Here is a 25,220-nt window from a genome sequence, read left to right as displayed (position 1 = left end):
TTTCACAGCCATCGTTGTATATTTTAATATTTTAGAAGACAAAAAATTGTAACATTCGTGTCTACGTAATAATGATTCCATTATAAAACAATATGATTGATGTTCTACTTATTACTTATACTTATTATTTATTATTATACTATAAATAATACTTATTTATTATAAGATGAGAATAACATAGTAGCAAAGTAAGATATCTTTCCTATAAGCTCATATCTAAGCAAATCAGAACCAGAATCAGCTTTATTGGCCAAGTATGTTACAAGACAAGGAATTTGAAAATGCAGTGACATTTTGCATTGAAATCAGCATAATTCATAATGGCCAATTAATTAAATCACTTTTGACCTGCACACAAACAGACTCTGTTGAGACAAGACGTACTTTTGTCAATCATCTGCTCAAAACATGGTCCATATTGTCAACACGCTCGTCTTTGTCGCCCCTCGCCCCCAAAAAAAGGGCTTGATGTCTTTTAATTAAAGTTACGACTGTAAATGAAGATACGTTTACACTAATTAAATATTTTACTGGAACAAGTAGGTGGATAAAGTAACCAGTAAAGTTTCAATTATGCACACAATATCACTGTGAAATATCATCAATCCATTTGTGAGCTTGGCAAAAATTAGTTCTTATCTTGCTACCTATCACAAGAGTACAGGAACAGAAACAGGAGACTATGGACTCCACACACATTTTTTTTAATAATGTTTCCCAAAGTGTGGTATGAGTACCACTGTGGTATTATGCAAAAGAATCACTGAATTAAATGATCAAACTATACATTATATTACAGTATCTTACTTTTTTTTTTCAATCTAGTACAATAGATTTGTTAACTACAGTTCAGTTGTATTTAACCTTTAAGTAAAATACATTGGAATTTAATCTTTTAGAGCTGTTTGCTGTCAAATGTTTAAATCTCATTCTCCCCTTTCCTACCAAAAGATACACCAAGGACTCTCCTGCCTGTCTCTTTGATCACCTAGGCTGTAGTGGTCCAGTCTTCTGGAAGCACCTCCTGTCCACGAGCCTGTCTCACCTCTTCTCAAAAAGGCATAAAACATTGTTCCTTTCTCAGCTTTCACCACATGGTTCTCTCCTCTGCTTTTGCGCCAGTCATCTTACACACCACCATCATATGCTGTCAAGCCACACTCTCCCCTACCACTACCTTACAGTCAGTAACCTGCTGCAGATTCCATCATCTGCTCAAGATGTAATCTGCCTGCGTGCTTCTACCTCCGCTCTTGGAGGTCACCCTATGTTCCTGCCTCTTCTGAAAGAAAGTGTTCACTACAGCAATTTCCATCCTTTTTGCAAAGTCTACCACCATCTGTCCCTCCAAGTTCCTTTCCTGGATGCCGTACTTACCCATCACTTCTTCATCACCCCTTTTTCCTTCACCAACACATCCATTACAATCTGCACCAATCACGACACTCTCTCTCTGTCTGGGATGCTCAGAAAGACTTTGTCTAGCGACTTCCAGAATTTCTCTTTCACCTCTAGGTCACATCCTACCTGTGGGGCAAAGCCACTAATTACATTATACGTAACACCCTCAATAACGGCACGGTGATTGACTGGTTAGCACATCTGCCTAACAGTTCTGATGACCCGGGTTCAAATCCGGCCATCCCTGTGTGGAGTTTGCATGTTCCCCCCGTGCCTGCGTGGGTTTGCTCCCGGCACTCCGGTTTGCTCCCACATCCCAAAAACATGCGTGGTAGGTTGATTGAAGACTCTAAATTGCCCGTAGGTGTGAATGTGAGTGCAAATGGTTGTTTGTTTATATGTGCCCTGCGATTGGCTGCCAACCAGTTCAGGGTGTACCACGCCTCTCGCCCAAAGATACCTGGGATAGGCTCCAGCACGCGACCCTAGTAAGGATAAGCGGTACAGAAATTTTTGTAAGGATTTTTTCAGGTGGTACTAACCGTGGTCTCTGGTGTGCTTTTATACAATGCTTTTAAATATTTATTCTATACATTTCAAGGATCATTTTCAATTCTCTATATATCAAGCTCATGAAGGAGAACTGAAATGCCATTTCTCTCTCTCTCGTAACACTATAAAAACATTTTTTTTTTAAAGTATATAAAATACCTATTAATTAGAACAGTGATTCATAACTGGTGGGTCGCAATAAGCTAGTAAAAAATTACATTGGACATATATAATCATATTAAGATTTTTTTTCATTACAGTACAGAGGTGTACCAAGTTCCCACATGGAAAATTTTCGTTAAGTGACAGGAAATATTACTCACTTGTGCTTAAGTCATTAGTTTACACTGTAAACAAATACAAATACTCTGGCTAGTGGTTAACATGGCTAGCAATAGGCTTTTGGCGATATTTAAAATGGCATTTAATAATGTAGCAGGGCTTTGCACTAACTTTTCCACTAGTAGCACTGGTGCGACCAACTGAAAAAGTTGGTCGCACATGATTTGGTCGCAACATTTTTTTTGAAGGCCAGAGGACAAAAGTTAAACATTTTCTTGATATCTCTAGAACCCCATTACAAACCACATCTGCCAGTTGGAAGTAATTATATAGCAGATATACAGCAGTTAAATCGATAAGTATGATTCAGAATGTGCCTTCTGCATCTCGCGCCTTCCGGTCTACGGCTCTATCCGGCGCTGTGACGTAAAACTTGGCAAATAGCATGTTAATTCGGCATTGTGTGCTATTGCTCGATGCCGTTGTTCCTGCCCTTGTATATTTGTTGTCGTATGATTTAGCGAGTTCACAATGGTTTATTGTGTGGCATTTGGTCGTACAAATGGTTGAGGCAGTGGCAAGAATGTTTTTGGCTTTCCAAGTGAAAAAGGAATACTTAACCAGTGGACAGGTAAAGTCAATTGACAGGCAAAGAAACCTGGTCACCTCTGGCTGCCTAGCAAGAATTCCAAACTCTGTGCCAATCATTTCAAACCGGCATGTTTTGAGAAACACTTAGCAGAAAGCATTGGATACACAGGTGTAGTTAGGGAAGGCTGAAACCAGCTGCGGTGCTAACTATTTTACCGCCAGCAAGAGAACTAAATCTCGCAGCAGCGAAGCGGCGCAGACAAGAGGTGAGGATTTCCTTGTATATACCTATGACTCTATTATGGTTATTATGCACTGGGCAGTAGGGAAAAAAAAAAGACCCACGCAGTAGTTTTCAGTACTGTCGTCTGTACTTTTGCCTGTATGACAAGCCAACAGACACAGCAAAGACTTGCTGTTCAGTGTGTTATAAAGCTACTCAAGCAAGGGGGACACAATATATAGGAATACTGCATACTATGTCAAAGCTTGTGCCGTGTCACTGAAACATATGAATATATAATACGTGTAGTCGTGCTCAAAAATATTGGCACCCCTGGGGTGCCTTATTTCTAGCCATGACTGTATAAAAAGACATGCTTTTGACATGCCGTCACATCGACCCAGTGGCCACTCTCTTTTTCTGTTGTACAGCTGCTACTTGGCTGCTCGTCGTCATCACTGTCAGGTTCCGACCTCCTGATCGGCTCAAAAATGTACGGTTTGACGATGCCAAGTTCAGTTGGGTGCTCCTGTATGTCGAAATTCTCCTCCTCCCCCTCATATTCCAACATGTTCCTCGCCATTGCGTATAGAGTGTAGCGCGCTGTTTGGCAATTACAACGTCACTTCCAGTAGCCCTTGCGGTGGATAGAGTAACCACACCCCGGTCTCGAGCTTCATGTATGTTCGGGGAGTGCTCAATACGCGTAGTAAAAACCTTATTTTTAGCTAACCAATAGTTGACAACTTGCTGGAAATTATGTGCATGTATTACATAACATATAATCAATGCAAATATGAATTTTAACTGACCCCATAACATCTTTGTCCTCTGACCTTTAAGGAGGTACTGCATGGCCATGGCATACCATAGTTTCGTATGAGGATTGACAGTAACTCGAGATATATTTGCTAAATATTTTACTGTGAACAAGAAGTTTGTCCATAAGCAGTAGCAGACAAAACAGGTCAATTAAAAAAAACAAAGGCTTTACTTTTATTTGATCGACTTAGAGGGACCAGTTCTTATAGTGAGGGCTCCTAACCCTCTTTTCCCCCTGAGAAGATCTCTTAATTTGGAGCATTACCACAACCATACAGTGCTGTGAAAAAGTATTGGCCCCCCGTCTCAAATTCTTATATTTATGCATAGTTTACCCACTTTAAAGTTTAAGATCATCAGACAAATGTAAATATTACACAAATATAACCCAAGTGAACTTAGAATGCTGTTTTCATTTATTAAGGAAAAAAAACTAGTTACCTGGCCCTGTGCGAAAAAGTAAATGACAAACGGAGCAGCATTGATTATGATAATGTGTGTAAAAACAAAAGATGTAGGGGACTTGCGGCAGGAGGAGTTTACTGGCTTACCGGTGCTTAGAAGGTAGGTACGGGTGGGCTAGCTAGCTTGCTCACCAGTAGTCCAGATGAGATGACGGCTAACACTTGTAATTTAAAATGAATAAGTAGCTGGCCAGTGTCAATATAGATACGTGGTGGCCAATGGACAGACACAACGGCTAGTGTCTGTGGCGCGCATATGTGGTGCACAATTATGCGACGGTGCTATTGATAAGAGTGTGTCCTATCTGGAAAACAACAGTCAATTATGTTGCAGCAGGCAGCCAATCATATTGCAACGGGTCGCTTTTAACTGGAATTGGAATTCATAATATTTGAGACGACATCACAGCTCTCTCTCTCGCTCACTCTCTCGTGCAGGAGAAGATGGTAGTGGAAAAATGGCAACTTTCAACCATTAAAACATTCACTCGCGCAAATGCAACAAGTTTAAATTTTTAATCGCACAAGCTGAAAAAAAGGTTGCATATGCGCAGTCTCAAGCCCTGTGTAACGTAGTGTACATGTGCTTAAATTGTTCTGAAACTTTATAAAAATGGGTCATGACTTTGCAACAATAGAAAATGCGTGTCCCAGGGTGACAACAGTTAAGAACCGCTGAATTAGAGTATGTATAATTAGAAACACAAAATTGTCTATGCACACAGTGCAGTAATTCTGTATTGTATAGTTTATGTAGGTATGGATTTACCTAGGTGGGCTGATTTGTCGTCCTTTTAGTCTTTTCTCTCTGAACTCTCGCCTTTGTCGGCGAGATCGACGGCCCTGAAATCACCAAACATGTCACGTACAGCACGAAACACGCACAGACAGACCTCTTCATAAAAGAGATGTATTCTTACAGAGTACATAGCTTTCTCCGCCTCCAGCGCCTTGGCATGCTTGATGGCCTCCACCTCCTCTTTGTCCTTCCTCAACATCCTGATGGGCACAATTACGACACGCATTTAAGTCAAGCCAAGCGCTTTCTTAATGACCTACTACTGCTCAAAAATAAACACGTGATGATGAACCCCACTGAATGCCTCTAACGACAGTATGATCATAAAATTTCATCGTTACCATTAACATGGCGGAGTGTGGGGCTCGGGGGGGAACATGGCGATGTGTGAAAATGATATGGTTGAAAATTAGTCAGTGCTGTTTGGAGAAAATTTCGAGTTTTTTCTGCTTTCTTTATTATAAGAAGTCATGCTTCATCATGGAATTCTGGATTTTTTGGCTTCATGGGAAATATGTAGAACAGGTACAAGAGTCTAATATTCCCAATTTTACTGAGCCGCATTGTTACAAATCCCTCACCGATGTCCTACATAACAGATGACTTACAGTAACTGAGGAGGTAACCAGTGCTTAGTGGACATAGCGCCATCTGGTGCTATGAATGGGAACTACAGATCACCTATTGATAAAACCATAGATAACCTTTAAAATAATAGGTCCAGCTCTATAATAGATTTAAAACATACGTCATCCCTAATACGAAATTATAGTAGAGCTGTGTTTTTATGTTTATTATACTTCACTAGGTATTCCCGAAAATGGTTTTAATTTAGGTTTTTGGTGTCATGATAAAGTACTGATTACTTTCCTTTTTAGAGCAGGGATTTGTTACAGTTGACTTTCTTCACAAAGGTGAAGACATTTTTCCCAGTTAAGTGTTGATGTAAAATGTTATCAAAATGGCACCTGACAAAGTCTCCTTCGGCCATTCCGTAGGGAGTGGCGGTTTTGTTGAGCTCCGTCTCCTGCTCATGATTCAGCTCATCGATGTCAACCTCCACGTCTGAAAACGCACAACCACACACCAACATGACAACTAACTTCATTAGAAATGGTATAACACCCACAATTTGCCGTACTGCATGTTATTTATAAAAAAGTAATTTAGCCAAACAATCAGGAGCAATATTAGGATCAGCTTAAAATAAATAGTCCAGTCTTTAGAATGACATTAAAGGTATGTTACTATTCCAACTCACCGATATCTGGGATGACCTCATCCTCTTCAGACTCGCTGTTCTCCGAATTGTCTTCGTCTTTGTCTGAGGCGGGATCAGGTTCTGTTACAGTGCTGTCCTCATATGTGTAACCAATAGCAACCTTTTTCTCAGCCAGCCTGCATCCAGACAATTGACACAGTTGGTGAGAAACGTGTAGTTAACTTTTACACATCAATAGTCCCTCCTTTATCGCAGGGTTAGGTTCCAGACCACCGTCGCAATAAGTGAAATACACGGAGTAGCGACTACATATTTTTTCTAATTTATTTATTCATTCTTTAAAGGTCCCATATTTTGGCGATTTAGACCTCTATAGAGTGACTCTAACATGGACCAAGTATAAAGTGTCAATTTCATTTAAAAAAAAAAAAAAAAAACACCTTGGTTTTGTCATACGAGTGTCCAGAAGAGTGTCATAATTCGCCGATCCGATCAATGACATCGGCTTCGCAAAAGACATTTACTCCGCGTCGCCATTGTGCACAGTGTATATTTGAATCCAAAACCTAGTTTATTTTTAGCCTTGTCGCATGTCTTTTGAGGTAGACGTGTAAATATTTGACGGCCAATAGTTATTTAAAAAATAATAATAATAATACGTGTGTGGAACAGACAACACGTCTGAGACAGACAACACGTAATGCCCGGATCAGACTACAAGACAAATTTGCTCTTACACCATGTCAGACTACTGTAATAAAATCTTGTATTCAGATACCGCCGCATCCCGTTTTTTACGATCAGTGGGCTTTATCTTGTCAACTCAAATGCGACCGGATACACTCATTACCGTGGTGACGACAACAAGAGTGGCTCGCGCCGACTGTATTATAAAAACAAAATGGGGAAAAACGTGTGTTGGTGGTCACCGGTGGTCGGGACAGTAGAGGACGTTCGTTTAAGGCTTGCTTGATGTATGTCCCCGTACTTTTAATATGATACGGCTCGCAAGCAGGTAACAAAACGTTATGTAGCCTAGAAAGCTACTGCTAGCACGAACGGTTGGACGTAAACATGCTGCCGTTCTGTCTAATCATGCTCTAAAGTTTCGGTGTGGGTGAAGCAATTTAATTAAAAATAAAGTAATTTAGGCGACACGGTGGACGACTGGTTAGAGCGTCAGCCTCACAGTTCTGAGGACCCGGGTTCAATCCCCGGCCCCGCCTGTGTGGAGTTTGCATGTTCTCCGCGTGCCTGCGTGGGTTTTCTCCGGGCACTCCGGTTTCCTCCCACATCCCAAAAACATGCATTAATTGGAGACTCTAAATTGTCCGTAGGTGTGAATGTGAGTGTGAATGGTTGTTTGTTTCTATGTGCCCTGCGATTGGCTGGCAACCAGTTCAGGGTGTACCCCGCCTCCTGCCCGATGATAGCTGGGATAGGCTCCAGCACGCCCGCGACCCTAGTGAGGAGAAGCGGCTCAGAAAATGGATAGATGGATAAAGTAATTTAATTACAGTAAGTTAGCATCCATTATTTCTGTCATGTTGTAATGTTGGTTTGACCTGACTGATTAGAATACACGATCTCACAAGAGCAGTGATTTCCAACCTTATGGAGCCAAGGAACATATTTTACAATTGAAAATTCTCACGGCACACCAACAAACAAAAAATGTCACAAAAAGTGGATTCATTAATTACTAAATTTACTTCTTGCCATCTAATAGAAGACCATTTGTTTGTTCTGTCTGTCACTATGCCTCACTGGCATAAATAGAGGAATAAAGATACATTATTTATTGTAAATATAATTTCTTTTAGCAATTAGGTACACAAGTATATACAGTAAATGAACAGGTCATTGAAATAGACACATTCCTCCATCTTGTGATCGGATCGGTTATTTTTATTTTTTTTAATTCGCTGATCGGCCCCAAAAATCGTGATCGTGTAAAGCCTAGTTTTACTTTAATTTGAAGGTGTTTTCTGACCAGATTTTCCATAGGCATTATCACATAAAAACGTTCCCTAAAAACGTTATTTTTTTACCGACACAAAAAAGTCAATTTCTCCAGAACCTATCATCCGATTTTCAAAATTCTTGCTGCGTTGTACTAGGGCTGAAGTTGCTGTTCCAACCACATCCCGCATTTTGACGGACTGCCATTTTTGGCAAATTCTTGCCATGTTGCTACAATATGTACATGTCATTCCTTGTAATATGTTTTAATGAATTTTCAGACACAGCCGCTCTCATTTACACACATCCACACACACACACGTTCTTTCACAGTATAACTCTCTCACTCACACGCATGCTCCCTCACACACTCACAAATGCTCTCTAACACACTGTGCCTTTTACACACAAACTCTCACACTTTCATACTCACTCTTACCCTCTCACACACACTGTTTTTTCCGTCACACTCTTTCACACACACATCAGGGTCCGACATTAACGGTGGCCTGGGGCCACTATTGCACCGTGTCGGGCCACCACCTACGTATAAACACTGGCCCACTCGGGCCAGTACAAATGTCAAAGTCAATGAAAATTTTACCCTGCAGAAAAATGGCCCAAAGCAGAATTTTCAGTGTCGGTCTGAAATTCTTTTATCACTGAAACATCCAGTACAAGACAGAATGTTGTGATAACGCAAGAAGAGACTGCGAACAGTACCGCCTGACTGGATAAACGCGCACAAATTTGGGTTAGCCTCAAGACGATAACTGAAGCTAACACCTCTAGCCTCATACAGCAGCTCGTACTTTGCAACCTGTTGAATGTTAATCTGCCCTCCCTGAGTACCGGAGACAAATTCCTTGTGTGTTTTGGACATACTTGGCAAATAAAGATGATTCTGATTCTGAGCGTGCTTTAGGCTGTTTAGTTGGCGTTTACTGTGCAACTAAGCGCACAAAAAAAATAATTACCCTAATTTTATATTTCAATAGACACAGCTCCTTATAGAAAGCGCCAGAGTAATGCTAACGCCTACACACCCACTTTCTCTCTCTTTCCCATACACTCCATCGCTCGCACATAAGCACACCCACACACACATGGGTGAGTAAAGACAAATTAATGGACATACTTTTTCTTCTCTTCCTCGTTTGGTTTCTGTAGGCCACCATAGAGCTCATCCACGTAGATCTGGTACAAACACTGCTCCTCTGAGACTGCGGGAGTACATCAGAGAGTTTGAGCATGACTTCGCAACAACAATATACCATCTGAGTGTGCATTAACAGACATTCACTTTCCCATTAGGAAAGCTGTATGAAATATTTAAACTGTTCATCCTGGTCTTGCTTCAATCATACAATTATCGTTTGTTAATGTCTGTTTGAGAATACGTTACTGACTGTTGGCAAAGTCGTTCTGCACTAGGCCTCTGTAGCGCTCATAATTGCACTTCCTCTCCTCCATCTCCTGCTCTGGGGTTCTGCAAAGAAAGAGGCAATAAAACATGTGCACGTAAGAGCATCAGAACTGAAATATTTTGTGTAGGAATGTGCAGAAACAAACCTACACTAAATACAAGTCTGTTAATAAAATGTGTAAAACGAATGAAATTCATAGGCGACGTTTAGAATGACATGAAAATACATGGGAGACTTACGGTGTGGTGATCAGTGGAGGTGTGTAGGTGGGGACGTAGTCAAGGTGAGCCCGCACGTCAAACCTGTCAATCATGTTGTTGGTGTCACCTTGCCAAGGCATCCTTTATGACCAGAGAAATGTCCAGTGAGCATTAAAATCACACAGGAAATGAGAAGACAAAATGAGGTTTAAAACAATGCAAGAGCAGTAGTGGGTATTTTAACATTTTTATGTACAACCCCAATTCCAATGAAGCTGGGACGTTGTGTTAAACATAAATAAAAACAGAATACAATGACTTGCAAATCATGTTCAACCTATATTTAATTGAAGACACTACAAAGACAAGATATTTAATGTTCAAACTGATAAACATTGTTTTTAGCAAATCATTAACTTTGAATTTTATGGGTGTAACACGTTCCAAAAAAGCTGGGACAGGGTCACTACTGAGTTACATCACCTTTTCTTCTAACAACATTCAATAAACGTTTGGGAACTGAGGTCATTAATTGTTGACGCTTTGAGGTGGAATTCTTTTCCATTCTTGCTTGATGTACAGCTTCAGCTGTTCAACAGTCCGGGGTCTCCGTTGTCGTATTTTACGCTACATAATGCGCCACACATTTTCAATGGGAGACAGGTCTGGACAGCAGGCAGGCCAGTCTAATATCCGCACTCCTTTACTAAGAAGCCACGCTGTTGTACCACGTGCAAAATGTGGTTTGGCATTGTCTTGCTGAAATAAGCAGGGGCGTCCATGAAAAAGACGTTGCTTGGATGGCAGCATATGTTTTCTCCAAAACCTGTATGTACCTATCAGCATTAATGGTGCCTTCACAGATGTGTAAGTTACCCATGCCATTGGCACTAACACAGCCCCATAATATTACAGATGCTGGCTTTTGAACTTTGCGTCCATAACAGTCCGGATGGTTCTTTTCCTGTTTGGCCCGGAGGACACAACGTCCACAATTTCCAAAAAGTATTTGAAATGTGGACTCGTCGGACCACAGAACACTTTTCCACTTTGCATCAGTCCATCTTAGATGAGCTCGGGCCCAGAGAAGCCGGCGTCGTTTCTGGGTGTTGTTGATAAATGGCTTTTGCTTTGCATAGTAGAGTTTCAAGTTGCACTTAGGGATGTAGCGGCGAACTGTATTTACTGGCATTGGTTTTCTGAAGTGTTCCTGAGCCCATGTGGTGATATCCTTTACACATTGATGTCGGTTATTGATGGAGTGCTGCCTGAGGGATCGAGGGTCACGGGCATTCAATGTTGGTTTTCGGCCTTACCGCTTACAGTCTGTGATTTCTCCAGATTCTTGGAACATTTGAATGATATTATGGACCGTAGATGATGAAATCCCTAAATTCCTTGCAATTTTACGTTGAGGAACATTGTCCTTAAACTGTTCGATTATTTTTTCACGCACTTGTTCACAAAGAGGTGAACCTCGCCCCATATTTGCTTGTGAATGACTGAGCAATTCAGGGAAGCTCCTTTTATACCCACTCATAGCCCCCACCTGTTCCTAATTCGCCTGTTCACCTGTGGGATGTTCCAAACAGGTGTTTGATGAGCATTCCCCAACTTTCTCAGTCTTTTTTGCCACCTGTCCCAGCTTTTTTGGAACGTGTTGCAGCCATAAAATTCTAAGTTAATGATTATTTGCTAAAAACAATCAAGTTTATCAGTTTGAACATTAAATAGCTTGTCTTTGTAGTGTATTCAATTAAATATAGGTTGAACATGATTTGCAAATCATTGTATTCTGTTTTTATTTATGTTTAACACAATATCTCAACTTCATTGGAATTGGGGTTGTATTAACAACAGTGGTCAAATGTTTTACACTTGTATCGCAGGTAGGAATAGGGCTCCACAATATTGGAAAAAAATGACATTGCAATTTTCTTTAAACCTGCGATATACAGGGTGATTGAAAAGTAACTCCCTATTTTTAAGTACTTTTAATTTATTTCTGAACTATAATTCTTACAAGAAATGAACATGAGAAGAAAGTGTATTGCGTGGAGTTTTATTTCAAATTTGATATGGGCGCCAGCATTAGCCACCAGTTTCTCAAGCCGCCTGGGAACCGCATTAACTGATTTCACAAGGTACTCCTATGGGGTGGAAAACATAACTTCTCGTATTCTCCCTTCAAGTTCTTCCAAAGTCGTTGGTTTGGTAGAATAGACTTGCTCCTTTAATCATGGAACATGCACAAAAAAAAATGAAAAAAATATTACAACATATGGCGACACGGTGGCCGACTGGTTAGAGCGTCTGTCTCACAGTTCTGAGGACGAGGGCTCAATCCCCGGCCCCACCTGTGTGGAATTTGCATGTACTCCGCGTGCCTGTGTGGGTTTTCTCTGGGTACACCGGTTTCCTCCCACATCCCAAAAACATGCATGGTAGGTTAATTGAAGACTCTAAATTGCCCGTAGGTGTAAATGTGAGTGTGAATGGTTGTTTGTTTATATGTGCCCTGCCGTTGGCTGGCAACCAGTTCAGGATGTACCCCTCCTCCTGCCCGATGATAGCTGGGATAGGCTCCAGCACTCCCACGACCCTTGTGAGGATAAGTGGCTCAGAAAATGGATTGAGGATTACAACATATGAATAAATAAGTATTTTAAAATAAGGAGTTACTTTTCAATCACCCTGCATATTGCGATGTGAAATAATACAGGATCAGTGGTGGGAAATTTCATTTTCTACACGAACTACTTCAAAGTTCAGTTCATCATTCCAAAAATGAAGTAGTTCAGTTCATAATTCAACATTTTGAACTAAATTCACTGTTCCAAAAATGAACTTATTCAGTTATTATTCAGTTAATACTATATGTTGCCTATTACCCTCAAAATACTGGCATTTCATTTCCCCATTGTTGCCAAAAAAAAACGCAAAAAAAAACAGTAGGACAGGAATGATGGTGAAAGGACATTACTTTGCATTCCTAGCAGCTCTGCCCGACTATATTAACAAAATAATTTGTCTGTTCTTATATTACAAAACTAAATAAATTCCATATTATCAGGTGATCGTACAGTGTTTTAACTAAAGCATTCTGATACAAATAATTTCCCTAGTAATCCATTTTTACAATTATGTACTATATTACAAATTAACCCATTCACTCCCATTTAGGGCATCCCCCTGAACGTACCTCGCGCACTCACGCAGATGTCGCATGCCTGCCTAGTTTCATTCTGAAGAGCGAAAAAGGAAATGCTGCAGGTATACATTCTTTCACCTGTCCTCATTCATATTTATCATACAAGGAGATATGTATACAACACTCTGGGCTGCTCTGTGTGTTGTTTAAAGTGTTATAATTTACTGTAACATGGGTGCTATTCCTATTAGCGTGTCCAAATAGGTCCCTCTGCTGCTTACTTTTAATATTACAGTTGATTCACTGTATATTGCAGTACATCAACATCGTAGCAGACCCTGTGATGTGACTATTGTGCACATGTACATCGCCCAAGTTAGGAATGATACAATTTTACTTCGACAGTGCCAGTACAGTTAACCCTTCTCTTCACAGGGGATAGTGACCAAGCACTGCCTCGAATAATGAAAACCGAGGACCCCCTGTAATCCTCAAGATTACTAGTGTCTGTTTTTGTCCCCTTACATATTGATGGGAGCCTCGGCCGCCAGAGCCACAGCAGGATCCAGATGAATCTTGTAGGCTCGCCCATGAACTTGAAGGAACTGGGCCGGATCTTTTTTCTAATAGGAGACAGATATGAGCACAAGTGAAGAGATGGTAAAAGGTGTGCCAAAATTGCCCCCAAGGCTGCTCCTCTGTTGCCTAATGGTGATCAAACCTTGACTAGCGCTTTTTACTGAGCTAAATGTTTCAGCTCAGGTCATCACAGCTACAGAACTATGCAAGGGGATGTAAAATGAAGCAGCAGTGAGGCAGACAGATCATCATCATCCAAGCAAGTGACATCGTCGCTTACGATTAGGGTTGGAAAATGATCGGTAAATTTACATGGGAAGATAACCTTGGGAATTTTGGAAATATTCCTAACTTTCCAACTTCTAAATTTCCTGGAATTTTGCAATCCCTCTTACAATCTTCTCGTAGTACTCTCGGCGGCGCTCGCCACGTCGCTTGTAGTCGACCATCATGCCACGGAGCTTGCGCTCGTGCTTGCGGGCCTCCTGCCACATGACGGCGCCGCTGGGCGTGGGGGCGCGGCGGGGCACGGTTGCTGCAGAGAGTAAAAAGAGAGACGTGTCCAGTTATCAGGGTTTTTTGTTTTAAATTAGGTCCAACTAATTTTTGGACGGCCGATTAATCGATTTTATCGATTCATCAGTTGTGGCCATCAACAACCCATGCAGGGCTTTAGAGTCCTAATTTCTCAATGGTGTGCCTAAAAAAAATAAGGTCACCGGTGTGACCAGCCGCTCGAGTTGGAAAAAAAAATGTTTGCGATGCTGAAAGCCTCTCTTTGGGCTCACAACACACACACATTAAGCTCATTGTTGTCTAAACCAATCAGCGATAGTGAAGGAGGGACTCCATCTGTTTCACCGTGTACATGCGTATGGTAGAAAGTGCATTCTGCAGCCATTTAGAGAGCTGCTTCATTCTCTTTCCTGTCAGTCAACCATTTTATGAACAGATAACCAGCTGATGAAAAAATTACCTGATGATTATTTATCCTTTTTCATTATTTTTGGATTGTATGTGAAGTCCTTCGACTTATCGAAACCATTCCTTTTTAGAGCAGTGGAAGTGGAAGATGAGCCTGATGTAACCGTTATCGCAGGTGCTTCTGATCTTACAGCAGTCAGTGTGGCCTCTAGGTGCTGAGGCGAATTCGTGAAACGTTTTTTTTTTTAGCTTTTTGGACAAACGCTGTCTATATTCGCGAGTAATGCTATGTCTGTTCAAGTATCTGGCATGTTGGTTTGATACAGACAGTTTCATTAATGCTGTTTTATCTTCGAAAAGATTATTGACAAAGATTGACCAGAGGCTGCGCAACTTTGAATGACAAATGGTGTTCAGCTATGAACGCACACAGGCGTATTTTATGGTCACATACACGTTCAGTCACTGAAGCCGCTGTGGCTGATGTAGATGTATATCCAGGGAATACACTTAAAAGAATAAGAGCACGAACAGAAGTTTTGTGGCTGGAGTCCGTTTCGTGGCGAACAAGCTCTTCCTTCCCGTTGCTGGCGTTACACCTTGAGTTTGCTTAAATTTGTTTTTACACCTTTCTCAATAAACAATGTGTTAGCTTCTATTATTCTAACATACGCAGATTGTGTGTCTGGTTGTGATGTTACGAGATGTGTCGAGTCTTCGAGGCGTGTGTCGAGTAATGGAGGGGGCGTTTCCGCAGAGCGCGTATCGAGGGACCCCGAAGTGATGCCGTCCGAAGCCTCGCTGCCCGGCTGTACCACGTGACCGAGTCGGGAAGCGCTTCAGGGTTTGCCGCGAGGTTTGATAGCAATCTAAACCCCTCATGCAGGCTCCATGCTAAATGTGTGTGTGTGTTTTATAAAGTGCTGCGGTCAGCTTAATTTGGATAAAGGCTGTGTAATTTGTATAGGGTAATAGAGTTTGGAGTGGTGACAGCATTTATGTCACTCCTAAGAATCCTTGGAAACGGGCTGCTGCCTGCTAACCTTGTCAAATGGCCCAGCGGTTGGTGCACTCTGGACTCTCAACCTGGGGTATGGTGGTCGCCTGAGTTAGAACCCCAAGCAGGACCGCACCGCATAAGGAAATATCATTGAGGCTTATTAATTACCTTTGTTTATCAAAAACAGTATTTTCCACCGTTTCTTATTTTATTAATGGGGAAAGTATTTATTTTGTTCACAGAAAGCAAGGTAAAATAAAACCTCACTGGGAGAGGAGAACTTACTGTACCCCAATTTAAAAATCTTGCTCTTGAATGAATCACTTAACACAAAAATGATGACAAACTGTTATTTCTAAATAAGCACTTTCAAAATCCTCTGCCCTCTTAAGCCAATGCCATTTTCCCAAAGTGACAGAAAAACATTATACAACCGTTAAAAAATAATATATTTTACACTTTATGTTGGGAAATTACTTGGTCAAACATTGTTTTGTAATACATAGTCATACACAAGAGCCAAAAAGACGCAAAAATGCAACGCAGCACATACTGTATGTGGTAAAGCTACAGCTGCCTGTGATTATGCACATCATGGCCAGCAGGTGGTTTCGTGTGCAATGAAGCATCAAGAAATGAACCATTACTCGAACCAATGGCTGAAGTGTTACGATGCTTCATGAGGCTTCATCTCGCTGTCTGCATTTGTCGTTGTGCTAATACTAGACAAGACCCTCTTTACTGTTTTTGATTGGCTAGCAGCTGTTGGTGGGACTCATACTTTCCTTTGATTTGCTAAGGTGTGGAAGCACTTCTGCAGCACACACACACACTTAGGGCGGGTCTTGTAAAAAAAAAAAATTATGCACCGGATTTATGGCACGACGGAGTACTTGAAGCCATGCTAATGCCACAGCAAGCAACGGTGTGGGAACATTTTGGGTTCCAGCCAAATGAACGCAGAGAGCCAGTTACCATCAACATTGAGCCGGCATGTCAAATTTATATGATCAAAGTCGCAACAAAAACTAGCAACACAACAAAACTCAAAATGACAGTCAATTTAAAACCCAACCGTCCCACCCAATTTCTTTGGCTGGTAAAAAAAACAACAACAAAAAAACATAGTGGGACATTGAGGGCCCTCCATTTCACAACAACTTGCAAATAAGCATTTGCCCAACAATGCAAATGTAGACATGACAGCACAAAATGTTGCACACTCACAGATAGCAAAATCGCTTTATAGAGAAAGCGATGCAGCCATTTAACATGTTCAGAAACCAGCGTTTAAAGAAATGCTGCATACTTTTGATAGGCAATATGAATCTTGATGCAAAACAGGTTACTTTGATCAGCTTGTTGAGATGTTACTGTGTTGTTAATGTTGTTAATTTGCACTTATTCTTAACCAACTGGAAAATGGATTGGCAGTATACTGCCTATTAAGGTATTAATGACTCTCCACACCTGTGCCAAGTGTTTTAATTTGTGTGTTTTTTTAACAGCGTGAGTCTGTTTTATTTACAGTATATTTTTATGTATCTAAGATTGTATTTATTGTGGTACATTTCAATGCCAATGTTAAATATTCCTGAAAATTCAAAGTTAAAAAGATATACTTGAATTATTATGCTCTAATATGATATCAGAAGCATGAAAATACAACAGCATGCACAATACTACTGTCGTGATAAATTCTGGCGAAACATCGTTCTGTGGCCTAGGCCCATCAGATTTAGAGTGCAAATAGCTGCCGATGATAAAATTAAAAGAACGATTGACAACCTTTTCGTGAATAATATTGAGGCCTGATTCGTCAGCTCTGACACGGAGCACTTTAAGCACCAACACGTTTCGGTAAATTACCAGTCTTGTGGACTTGTGCTTCAAATAACGTTGATCGGCAGATTCTTAGTTGATTATTTATCACTTAATAGTGCTCTTTTAAAAAAAGTGTACGTGTAAAAAACTGCGATGCGGTAGAAAATTTGGGTGCAATTAACTATAGTGCTGGTGCACCAAAGGGGGAAAAATGAGCGCACCAGTGCAAAAATGAAAACCTACCAATTTCTTTGCATAACTTTGTGAAAGGTTAATCATATATTTTTAAAAAAAAGGCATTACATTTTGCATTTAGCTGGCGATGTTGGTGTCATGTGACAATGTTAGAACTGAAAAACGCTTAACAAACAAGTTTTCAAAATCATTATAGCAATACCCAAATGTGAGTTGAAGAGGGCTATGTTTTTGATAGTGTTTTGAGTGTGTGTAAAGTAGTAAATAGTAATTAATAGTAAGCAATTAAACGTACTGTATGTGGAGACAGGTAACTGATAGCCAACCTATAAACCTAAAGCTTAAAAGCCAGACGTATCGCCTGACACTTGTTTAAATGGCCACTTAGTTCTTACGCCTGCATCTTTTTTCCCCAATGACATTTGGCACAAAAATGATAGAAAAATGTTTTAAATGTACGCCGCAGTTCGTCAGGAATCGCAGCGATTTGACGGATAGCGCGTGAAGAAGAAGGGGCCCCACGACCGAGAAGCTAGTTTAGCTTAGCTTGACTATCAGCAGCTAACTGCACCCCAACAAACGAAAGAACAATTGTCTAGGTCAGGGCTGCTTAAGAAAGCACATTTTAAGACTTTTCCAACGGACGTGGCTTACCTGTTTTGTGGGCAACAATTACAAAAATTGGGTTATTAATCACTGGGGTATTTTATTCGTTGAGCCAGAGAGGCCACCGTACACGCCTTCTTCCGCGCTGACTTTCTTCTTCGTGGATTGTAAAGACGGGTGGAAGGCAACGGGCCTCCTGCTGGATTGGAGCGTTACTACAACAACCACGGTTACTGTCTGTCTCTAATGTTTTCATGATTCTTCTCTTCCTGGGTTAATAACAAAAAGATAAAAGAGAATACAAGAGAGACAAATCCGAGAGATACAAAACTGAGAAATTAAATATGTTTTTAAACAAATTAAAAACAAAGTCAGTCTGCATCTTTTTGCACAATTGTCCAAAAAATAAATAAATGTACCGGCATTACCAGATAACTAGCAACCCTTTACTGCTCAGTGACTGTTTTTTTTTTGTCAATGTCTTTATGTCTCAAAAGTGTTCTCTGTCAATTGACTGTCTGTTGTCGTACTAGAGTGGCTCCAACTACCGGAGACAAATTATTTGTGTTTTTTGGACATACTTGGCAAATAAAGATGATTCTGATTCTGATTATAATTGAAAGGAAATTGAATTAGATGTGTGAATGTGAGGCCGGACGGTGGAAGAATGGTTAGCACATCTGCCTCACAGTTCTGAGGAATCGAGTTCAAATCCAAATCCAAATCCGTTTGTATGTTCTTCCGGTGCCTGCATGGGTTTTCTCCAGGTACTCCAGTTTCCTCCCACATCCCAAAAACATGCATGGTAGGTTGATTGAAGACTCTGAATTGCCCATAGGTGTGAATGTGAGTGCGAATGGGTGTTTGTTTATATGTGCACTGCGATTGGCTGGCGACCAGTTCAGGGTGTACCCCGCCTCTCACCTAGAGTCAGCTGGGATAGGCTCCAGCACGACCGCGACCCTAGTGAGGATAAGCGGTACGGAAAATGAATGGATGGAGAGAAAATTTATCATTATTCTGCTGTTTTCTGGTAAAAGAACATGTTATGACTGTGATATTAATGTCTTTTAGTTTTTTTTTATTTCAATAAAAATCTTTTTTAATGTACTATCCATATAAATCAATACGGATTTATGCATGATGAATTAAATAAATTTTGTGCTATGTTATTATACGTTATGTTGGTACACATGCATACAATTCAATATGGTTATATAGCATGATGACCAACCACGTCTCTAACAAACTAAAATGTGCAAACAATAAAAAAAAAACTATACTACCAGTTGTTCAAATTTGTCCTCTGTAGTGGACATTGGTAAACGTGAATATCTCCCACCCATTACATACTACTGAGTTAACTCCTTTTGCCCGCGATAGAGGACATTTAGAGCTTTTCAGTGATACCAAACGTGAAGTGGTGGGGCTTTGGTACCTATCTCTTTCTCATTAGTTTGAAAACAATGCTGATTGGATAATATTTTTTCTCTGGTAGTCAGGAGGATATACAACATACATCACAGTCACATGTTCTTGTCAGGAAAAAAATAGAGTACGTTTTATTTCGTGTTGAAACAATTTTCTTTAAGGATATTTAAGTGTTCCACCCCAGACTGAGGTAATGATGTCACAAATTGGACAAAATCGAGTTGATTTAATGGTCTCCAGAATTGAAAGTTGAAGCTTCTCTCCTGTAAGCGTACATGTTGTCACGTGTGACATCCTGGGGCACAAAGCAGGTGTATGGTGGTAGCAGAAGTGTGCGCTTGATTTCCTCCTGAGCAGGGTGGTTACAGGAAGCCTTCCCTGCCGGCTGCTGTTTGCACAGGCCGAAGTTCACATTTGTCACATCCACTTAGCCATTAACGGTCTTTTCTGCATCCCCACTGTCACAAAACGCCTTTCCTTTCACTCACTGTCACTGAGTTTATGCTTTTAACACATGCCATCTGCACAACCCAATGACATACTAATGAAAGAGCTGTAAAAATCACCCTTTTAAGCCTCCTGTTATGTTTCTCCAGCAATAATGGTCCTGAGTCAATTTGATTCAGGGTATGTTTAACTATACCACAGTGTCAAAAATGTCCCATTAAAAATGTCCAAATACAAATGGTCTGTAGCTCATGCCATTACTAACACTGTCAATCACCAATTAGTTTTTTTAAAACCAAAAATTTGACCCACGACCTAACTGGTGACTTTACTGGTCTGTTAATAAAGGAATTTGGGGGTATCAATTTAAAATTATGTTTGTAGTTAGCACCACATGCCATGGAGATGTGTCTGGGTACCATTTTACAATAAAAGTCCCCCTATTAAAGGTTTATAAATTGGTTATTAATTAGTTTACCATGTAAAAGCTTAATAAGGGTTGACTGATGCATGCTAAATAGGAAACCCACAGTGACTCAGTATTTTCCCTTTTAACACAATAGAGGATGTAATTCATAAATGTTTACTAATAATCTACAAATAATGTATGACACAAATATTAACCTATTTTTAAGCAATCTATAAGGCTTTGTACAGGTACCCTTATTGTGAAGTCATATTTTGCACCTAGCCATATAAAGCAACCAGTTTATTAGAAAGAAACATACAAACTTCTATAATATTTATATATTTATACCTCTCAAAAGTGAGCATAATTATCTTCTTATCTGTACTCAACTGTAACTATTGGATCTCATTAGATTATTTTGGTGTATAGTGTTGTCATGATAGCAAAATTCTGACTTAAATTAATACTATACCTACCTAATGTACCTCAATACCGATACTGCACTGATACCAAGGCAAAAACCGAAAACATCGGTAAAAGCAGTGGAATAATGGTTACTGGGCAGCGATATTACTTTTCCACATACAAATACAGGACTGTACAGTATTCCCCCCTCTATTGCTGGGGTTACGTTCCAGACCTCCCCTGCAATAAGTGAAATCCGCTATATAGAAAGATCTTATTTACATACACCATGCCGTGTTTTTATACAGCGTTTACAGCATTTACATTTTTTTAAGGTCTTTAAACACACTTTTAAACAATGCAAACACATATATTAAGAGAGAGCAAGAGGAATGAATAACACAAAAATATTGTACAAAAAGTATTTTAAAAATAGTGTAAAAACTGTAATAACACTTCTGCGATATATCAGGACCACGACGCATGAACCGCCGGGGATTACTGTACAGTACATATTTTACAGGAGTGACGAATAAACAGCTTGACACAAGCACACCTCGCCTCTTTTTGGCGAGCCGCTCGCTTTCTGCCGAACAACGCAAAAGTACCAGTACGAAAAATAGGTATGGTTTTATTTTTGACGGCGAGGTATCGTGGTATTTTTCTTGTACAGGTGTACCCATTATTGTAGCCTGTGAGAGGCGATGTTTACCACTCAACTATTGAACATTTTTAGCATGAACTTTCCATTAAGTCATACAATCAGTGAAGTACAGTACAGTTGACAGGGACACATTATTATTATGGGGATAATTGTTGCATTCCACAATCATAACAATTAAAAACCCTCACATTCACACAGTGGCAGCACTTTCTCTCTTTAACCGGAGGATATTTTACAACAGTAAGTGCCAATAAATCCAAACTGTTAAATGCACTTTTATTACAGAACGTCAGTAAAACAACAAGAGTGATACTCTCAGACTGAACCACGGTACAAAAAAAGTGAGGCATCAATATGTACAATATATTTATGTACAAAAACTATTTTACATGTGAAATGAAAAAAAGGTAGCATCACAGAGACGACACAGGCAACAGTGTTTACTTTTAAAACATTTCATGAGGCCTTAAAGCACAACTCAGAGGTTTGTGTCCTTACATATTTCATATACTGTACAGTCTTTCATGCGCAAACTCAGGCCAAATGGAATCCCACGTCCAGTTAAAAGTGTTGGAAAGGGAAGGAAGTTTCCCCCTTGTAAATTTAACAACGTGCGCGCTGGTTGCTTTAAATAATCTCACATTCGCCCAGTTGGACTTTAAATAAACATCCATTCATTCGGCCATTGATCGGCCACTCAGATCTTAGCCTACATTTTTGTGACTGACACTTTTTCAGGCACTCTGAGGTCACGGAAGGCGCACTTCCACCAAAGGAAATTTAACCCTGGAACTTTTGGAGGACCATTGCATGTCTGAATTTGGTTCTGGTGTGTAAGAAGACCATGGTGGGGGGTAGTACTCTCGAAAGGATCAAGAACCATTTGGGGTGGGGTCTGCAGTGCTCAACAAATCTGAATGGATGACGACTCGCCACATTTTTTTTCCACCTTGTCTACAGCTGTTCACATACTCGCTACTAAAGAGGGGTACAGTGTCGCCCCTTACACTACGCGGTCGCTAATTTTTTTTTGCAACCTATCGTCCGTTAGCCGCTGAAAAACTCACCTATATTGTGTTTTTTTTTTTTGCTCAGGCCAAAGCTCTGTCTCAAATATAATTATTGCTTTGGTGCCACCTTGTTGCATCTTGGTGTTAAGGAACTATGTTGAAGTAAGTTCAGGAGCTTCATGTGGTGCTTTTCCCCCATCTTGTAGCATCTCAGTGCCACGGATTTTCAATGTTCGCTTGGTCCCTATCGCATGAGAATAGCATGAACACTGTAAAGTATCCAAATTTGAGCATTTTTCTTTCCTTCCAAACAAAGTTAGAAAAAGCCTAAAATATTCAATATTTATGATGACAAATCCAAGTTCGCACCGACAATCGTTGAGTCTCCTTCTTCAAACCAGAAGCGAGGCGAACTTTTTGCTTCTCTGGTAACTACATTTCAGTCGCAATTCTTCTCCTTGTCATTTTTATTGCGGTGAATGACTTTTGAGACAGATTATATAAAACACTCACACAGCCAGTCCCCACTCTATTTGTGTCCGACAGCAGCACAAGCTACAGCGAGCTTTCTTGTTGACAACTGTTTCGTTTCACGTCACAATAACGGAGTCCATGGATGGGCCCAACTTGGGGTTGACTTCACTCATAAGTATATGCCATCGTAAATATTTAACAGGTTTAACAGTTACGATCTGGATTATTTTTTAGAGCAGTGATGTGTGGGCTCCTCTAGCGGTGCATGAAAGAATCACTGAATTAAATGTTCAAACTGTACATAACGTTACAGTGGCTTAAACCTTTTTTTTTTATTATCTAGTACAGTACATTTTTAAGTACAGTTCAGTAATATTTAACTTTTAAGTACATTACATTTGTACTTAATCTTTCAGAATGGTTTGCTTTCAAACGTTTATCTAGGTGGAATTGCTATTGAACTTTTTGGAACGGAAGGGGGTGAAAATGCTCAAATTCGGCCTGATTAGATTTGGGAGGAAAAATCCCTCTTAACACACCCCAGACAACAGGATAATTGCTCAGGACATTAGAGACATCCGATAAGAAGTATTTTGATTACTTTTATTGGAAGGGAGTGCTCAAATGCTCAAATTCGGGCCGGTTAGAGTGAGGATGAAAAATCACTCTTAGCACACCCCACACCACAGGTTGATCACTCCGGGTAAACCTTTATAAACATCTGATAATCAAGCTTTTACCGACTTTGATCGTAAGGGTGAGAAAATTCTGAAAAATCGTCCGCTTTTTAAGATATACTGTACTGATATACTTCCAGGGACCGCAGGCTGCTGTGCAAATGGTAGAAAAGTACCAAGGACTAAAAGTTCCTGGAACTTTAGGTGGAAATGCGGCTTTAAGGTCCAAGCTCACAACATCATCTGAAGAGTCTCAAAGACACGATAGGCCAAACAACGAACGGGGACCCTGTGACAAGAGAGTGCAAAGTATGCAGAATAATATAAGACTCAGATTTGAAGGGTCACACTTGTAATTCCTGGTTGTCTGTGCAGTGGATACGATTCAGCTTCTCCCTCTCCCGGTTGGAGATGTCCATTTTTGGGGCACGAGCCTGCTTCAGCCCAGGGGACGAGTGCGAGGGGGCCGGAGAGGGAGGGAGAGTCAGCTCGATTTCCTCGTAGCAGTGCGGGGAAACAGCGACGGTGGCAGTGGCCGTGCCGGTTGGCGACTGAACCAGGGGGGCGGCGGGAGGCGGGAGGGGCGGAGGGACGAGACAGTCCAGGTTTCGGATGAGGTTGACATACTCACGCTGGTTGTTGATGGCTTCCTCCTGCGGGACGGCTTGCTGCTCTTTCCGCTTGTGCTGCAGGTGGGTGAGGACGAAGGCGCACGCAGCGCAGCCGCATAGCACCACCAAAGCCAGGACGCCCAACAGGACCATGTAGAAGCTGATGCCGGCTTTTGAGTCTGACATGGCACCTGAGGAAGTGGTGCGAATATAGTGAATTTCCTTTGTCAGTGCATTTTCCTTATTTCTGAATTACCTTAGTGGATCTATCCATCTAGCCTTGCATTCATACAGCCGTCATTCCTCTTACCTGGACAGTGTGGGCCAAAACAAGGATTCTTTATGCTCAGGCACTCGTTGCCATAGTAACCGTCAGGACAGGCACACATGTACCTGCCATCGATGCTGTGACAGGGCATCCCCTGCAAGCAGGGGTTGGGGTCACACAGATCCACCACTACCTGAAATAAAAGTATGATGTTAACAATAAAAGAGAAGAAATGTACATTTACATTTATTGCTATTTAATATTTAATTATATTATATTTTATTTTAATTATAGTTTATTCACTAAAAAAATATATAAATTGTATAATTATATTTATAAAAAATAAATAAATACTTTCGAGATAAAAACGTTTTTTTTATTTTTAAAAAGTCATATACTTTCGGGATAACGAGTAATTTTGAGTTTAAAGTAATATATTTTCAAGATTAAACTCAATCTTACATAAGAAGTCGTAATCTTGCGAGAATAAAGTTGTATATTTTTGAGAGAAAAAAGTCAGGCACTTACAGGAATGAAGTCTTTTTTTTAAACTATTTATTAAATAGATTATTTATTTACTTATTTTTTATTTTTTTATTT

The 25,220-nt window shown here is 40.4% G+C and overlaps 2 protein-coding genes across 4 annotated transcripts in view; both read right to left on the bottom strand.

Moving 5' to 3' along the window:
• Positions 1 to 18,423, bottom strand: part of clasrp (CLK4-associating serine/arginine rich protein) — a 43,104-nt gene extending 24,681 nt beyond the window's left edge. For both annotated transcript variants that reach the window (XR_009789600.1, XM_061780843.1), the window contains exons 1-10: positions 18,273 to 18,423; positions 14,071 to 14,210; positions 13,622 to 13,719; positions 9,985 to 10,086; positions 9,728 to 9,807; positions 9,457 to 9,541; positions 6,396 to 6,532; positions 6,103 to 6,199; positions 5,256 to 5,334; positions 5,105 to 5,178 (exon numbers count right to left, since the gene is read on the bottom strand). Coding sequence is in view for 1 of the 2 variants with exons in the window: in XM_061780843.1 (XP_061636827.1) it covers positions 5,105 to 5,178; positions 5,256 to 5,334; positions 6,103 to 6,199; positions 6,396 to 6,532; positions 9,457 to 9,541; positions 9,728 to 9,807; positions 9,985 to 10,086; positions 13,622 to 13,719; positions 14,071 to 14,169 (851 nt within the window). In the remaining variant the exon portion in view is untranslated. The remainder of the gene's footprint in view (positions 1 to 5,104; positions 5,179 to 5,255; positions 5,335 to 6,102; positions 6,200 to 6,395; positions 6,533 to 9,456; positions 9,542 to 9,727; positions 9,808 to 9,984; positions 10,087 to 13,621; positions 13,720 to 14,070; positions 14,211 to 18,272) is intronic.
• Positions 18,424 to 21,837: 3,414 nt separating this feature from the next.
• Positions 21,838 to 25,220, bottom strand: part of LOC133482405 (protein jagged-2) — a 55,606-nt gene continuing 52,223 nt past the window's right edge. The window contains exons 13-14 of one of the 2 annotated variants that reach the window (XM_061782483.1): positions 24,663 to 24,813; positions 21,838 to 24,543 (exon numbers count right to left, since the gene is read on the bottom strand). In XM_061782483.1, coding sequence (XP_061638467.1) covers positions 24,086 to 24,543; positions 24,663 to 24,813 — 609 coding nt within the window. In that variant the 3' untranslated portion in view covers positions 21,838 to 24,085. Of the gene's footprint in view, positions 24,544 to 24,608; positions 24,814 to 25,220 lie in introns of both variants that reach the window. The other variant, XM_061782484.1, reaches the window with a different exon arrangement.

The sequence above is a fragment of the Phyllopteryx taeniolatus genome, chromosome 8, assembly GCF_024500385.1.
Source record: "Phyllopteryx taeniolatus isolate TA_2022b chromosome 8, UOR_Ptae_1.2, whole genome shotgun sequence".
NCBI classification, from domain to species: domain Eukaryota; kingdom Metazoa; phylum Chordata; class Actinopteri; order Syngnathiformes; family Syngnathidae; genus Phyllopteryx; species Phyllopteryx taeniolatus.
The sequence above is the reverse complement of the archived record's forward strand: the minus strand, read 5'-3'. Positions and strand labels throughout refer to the sequence as shown.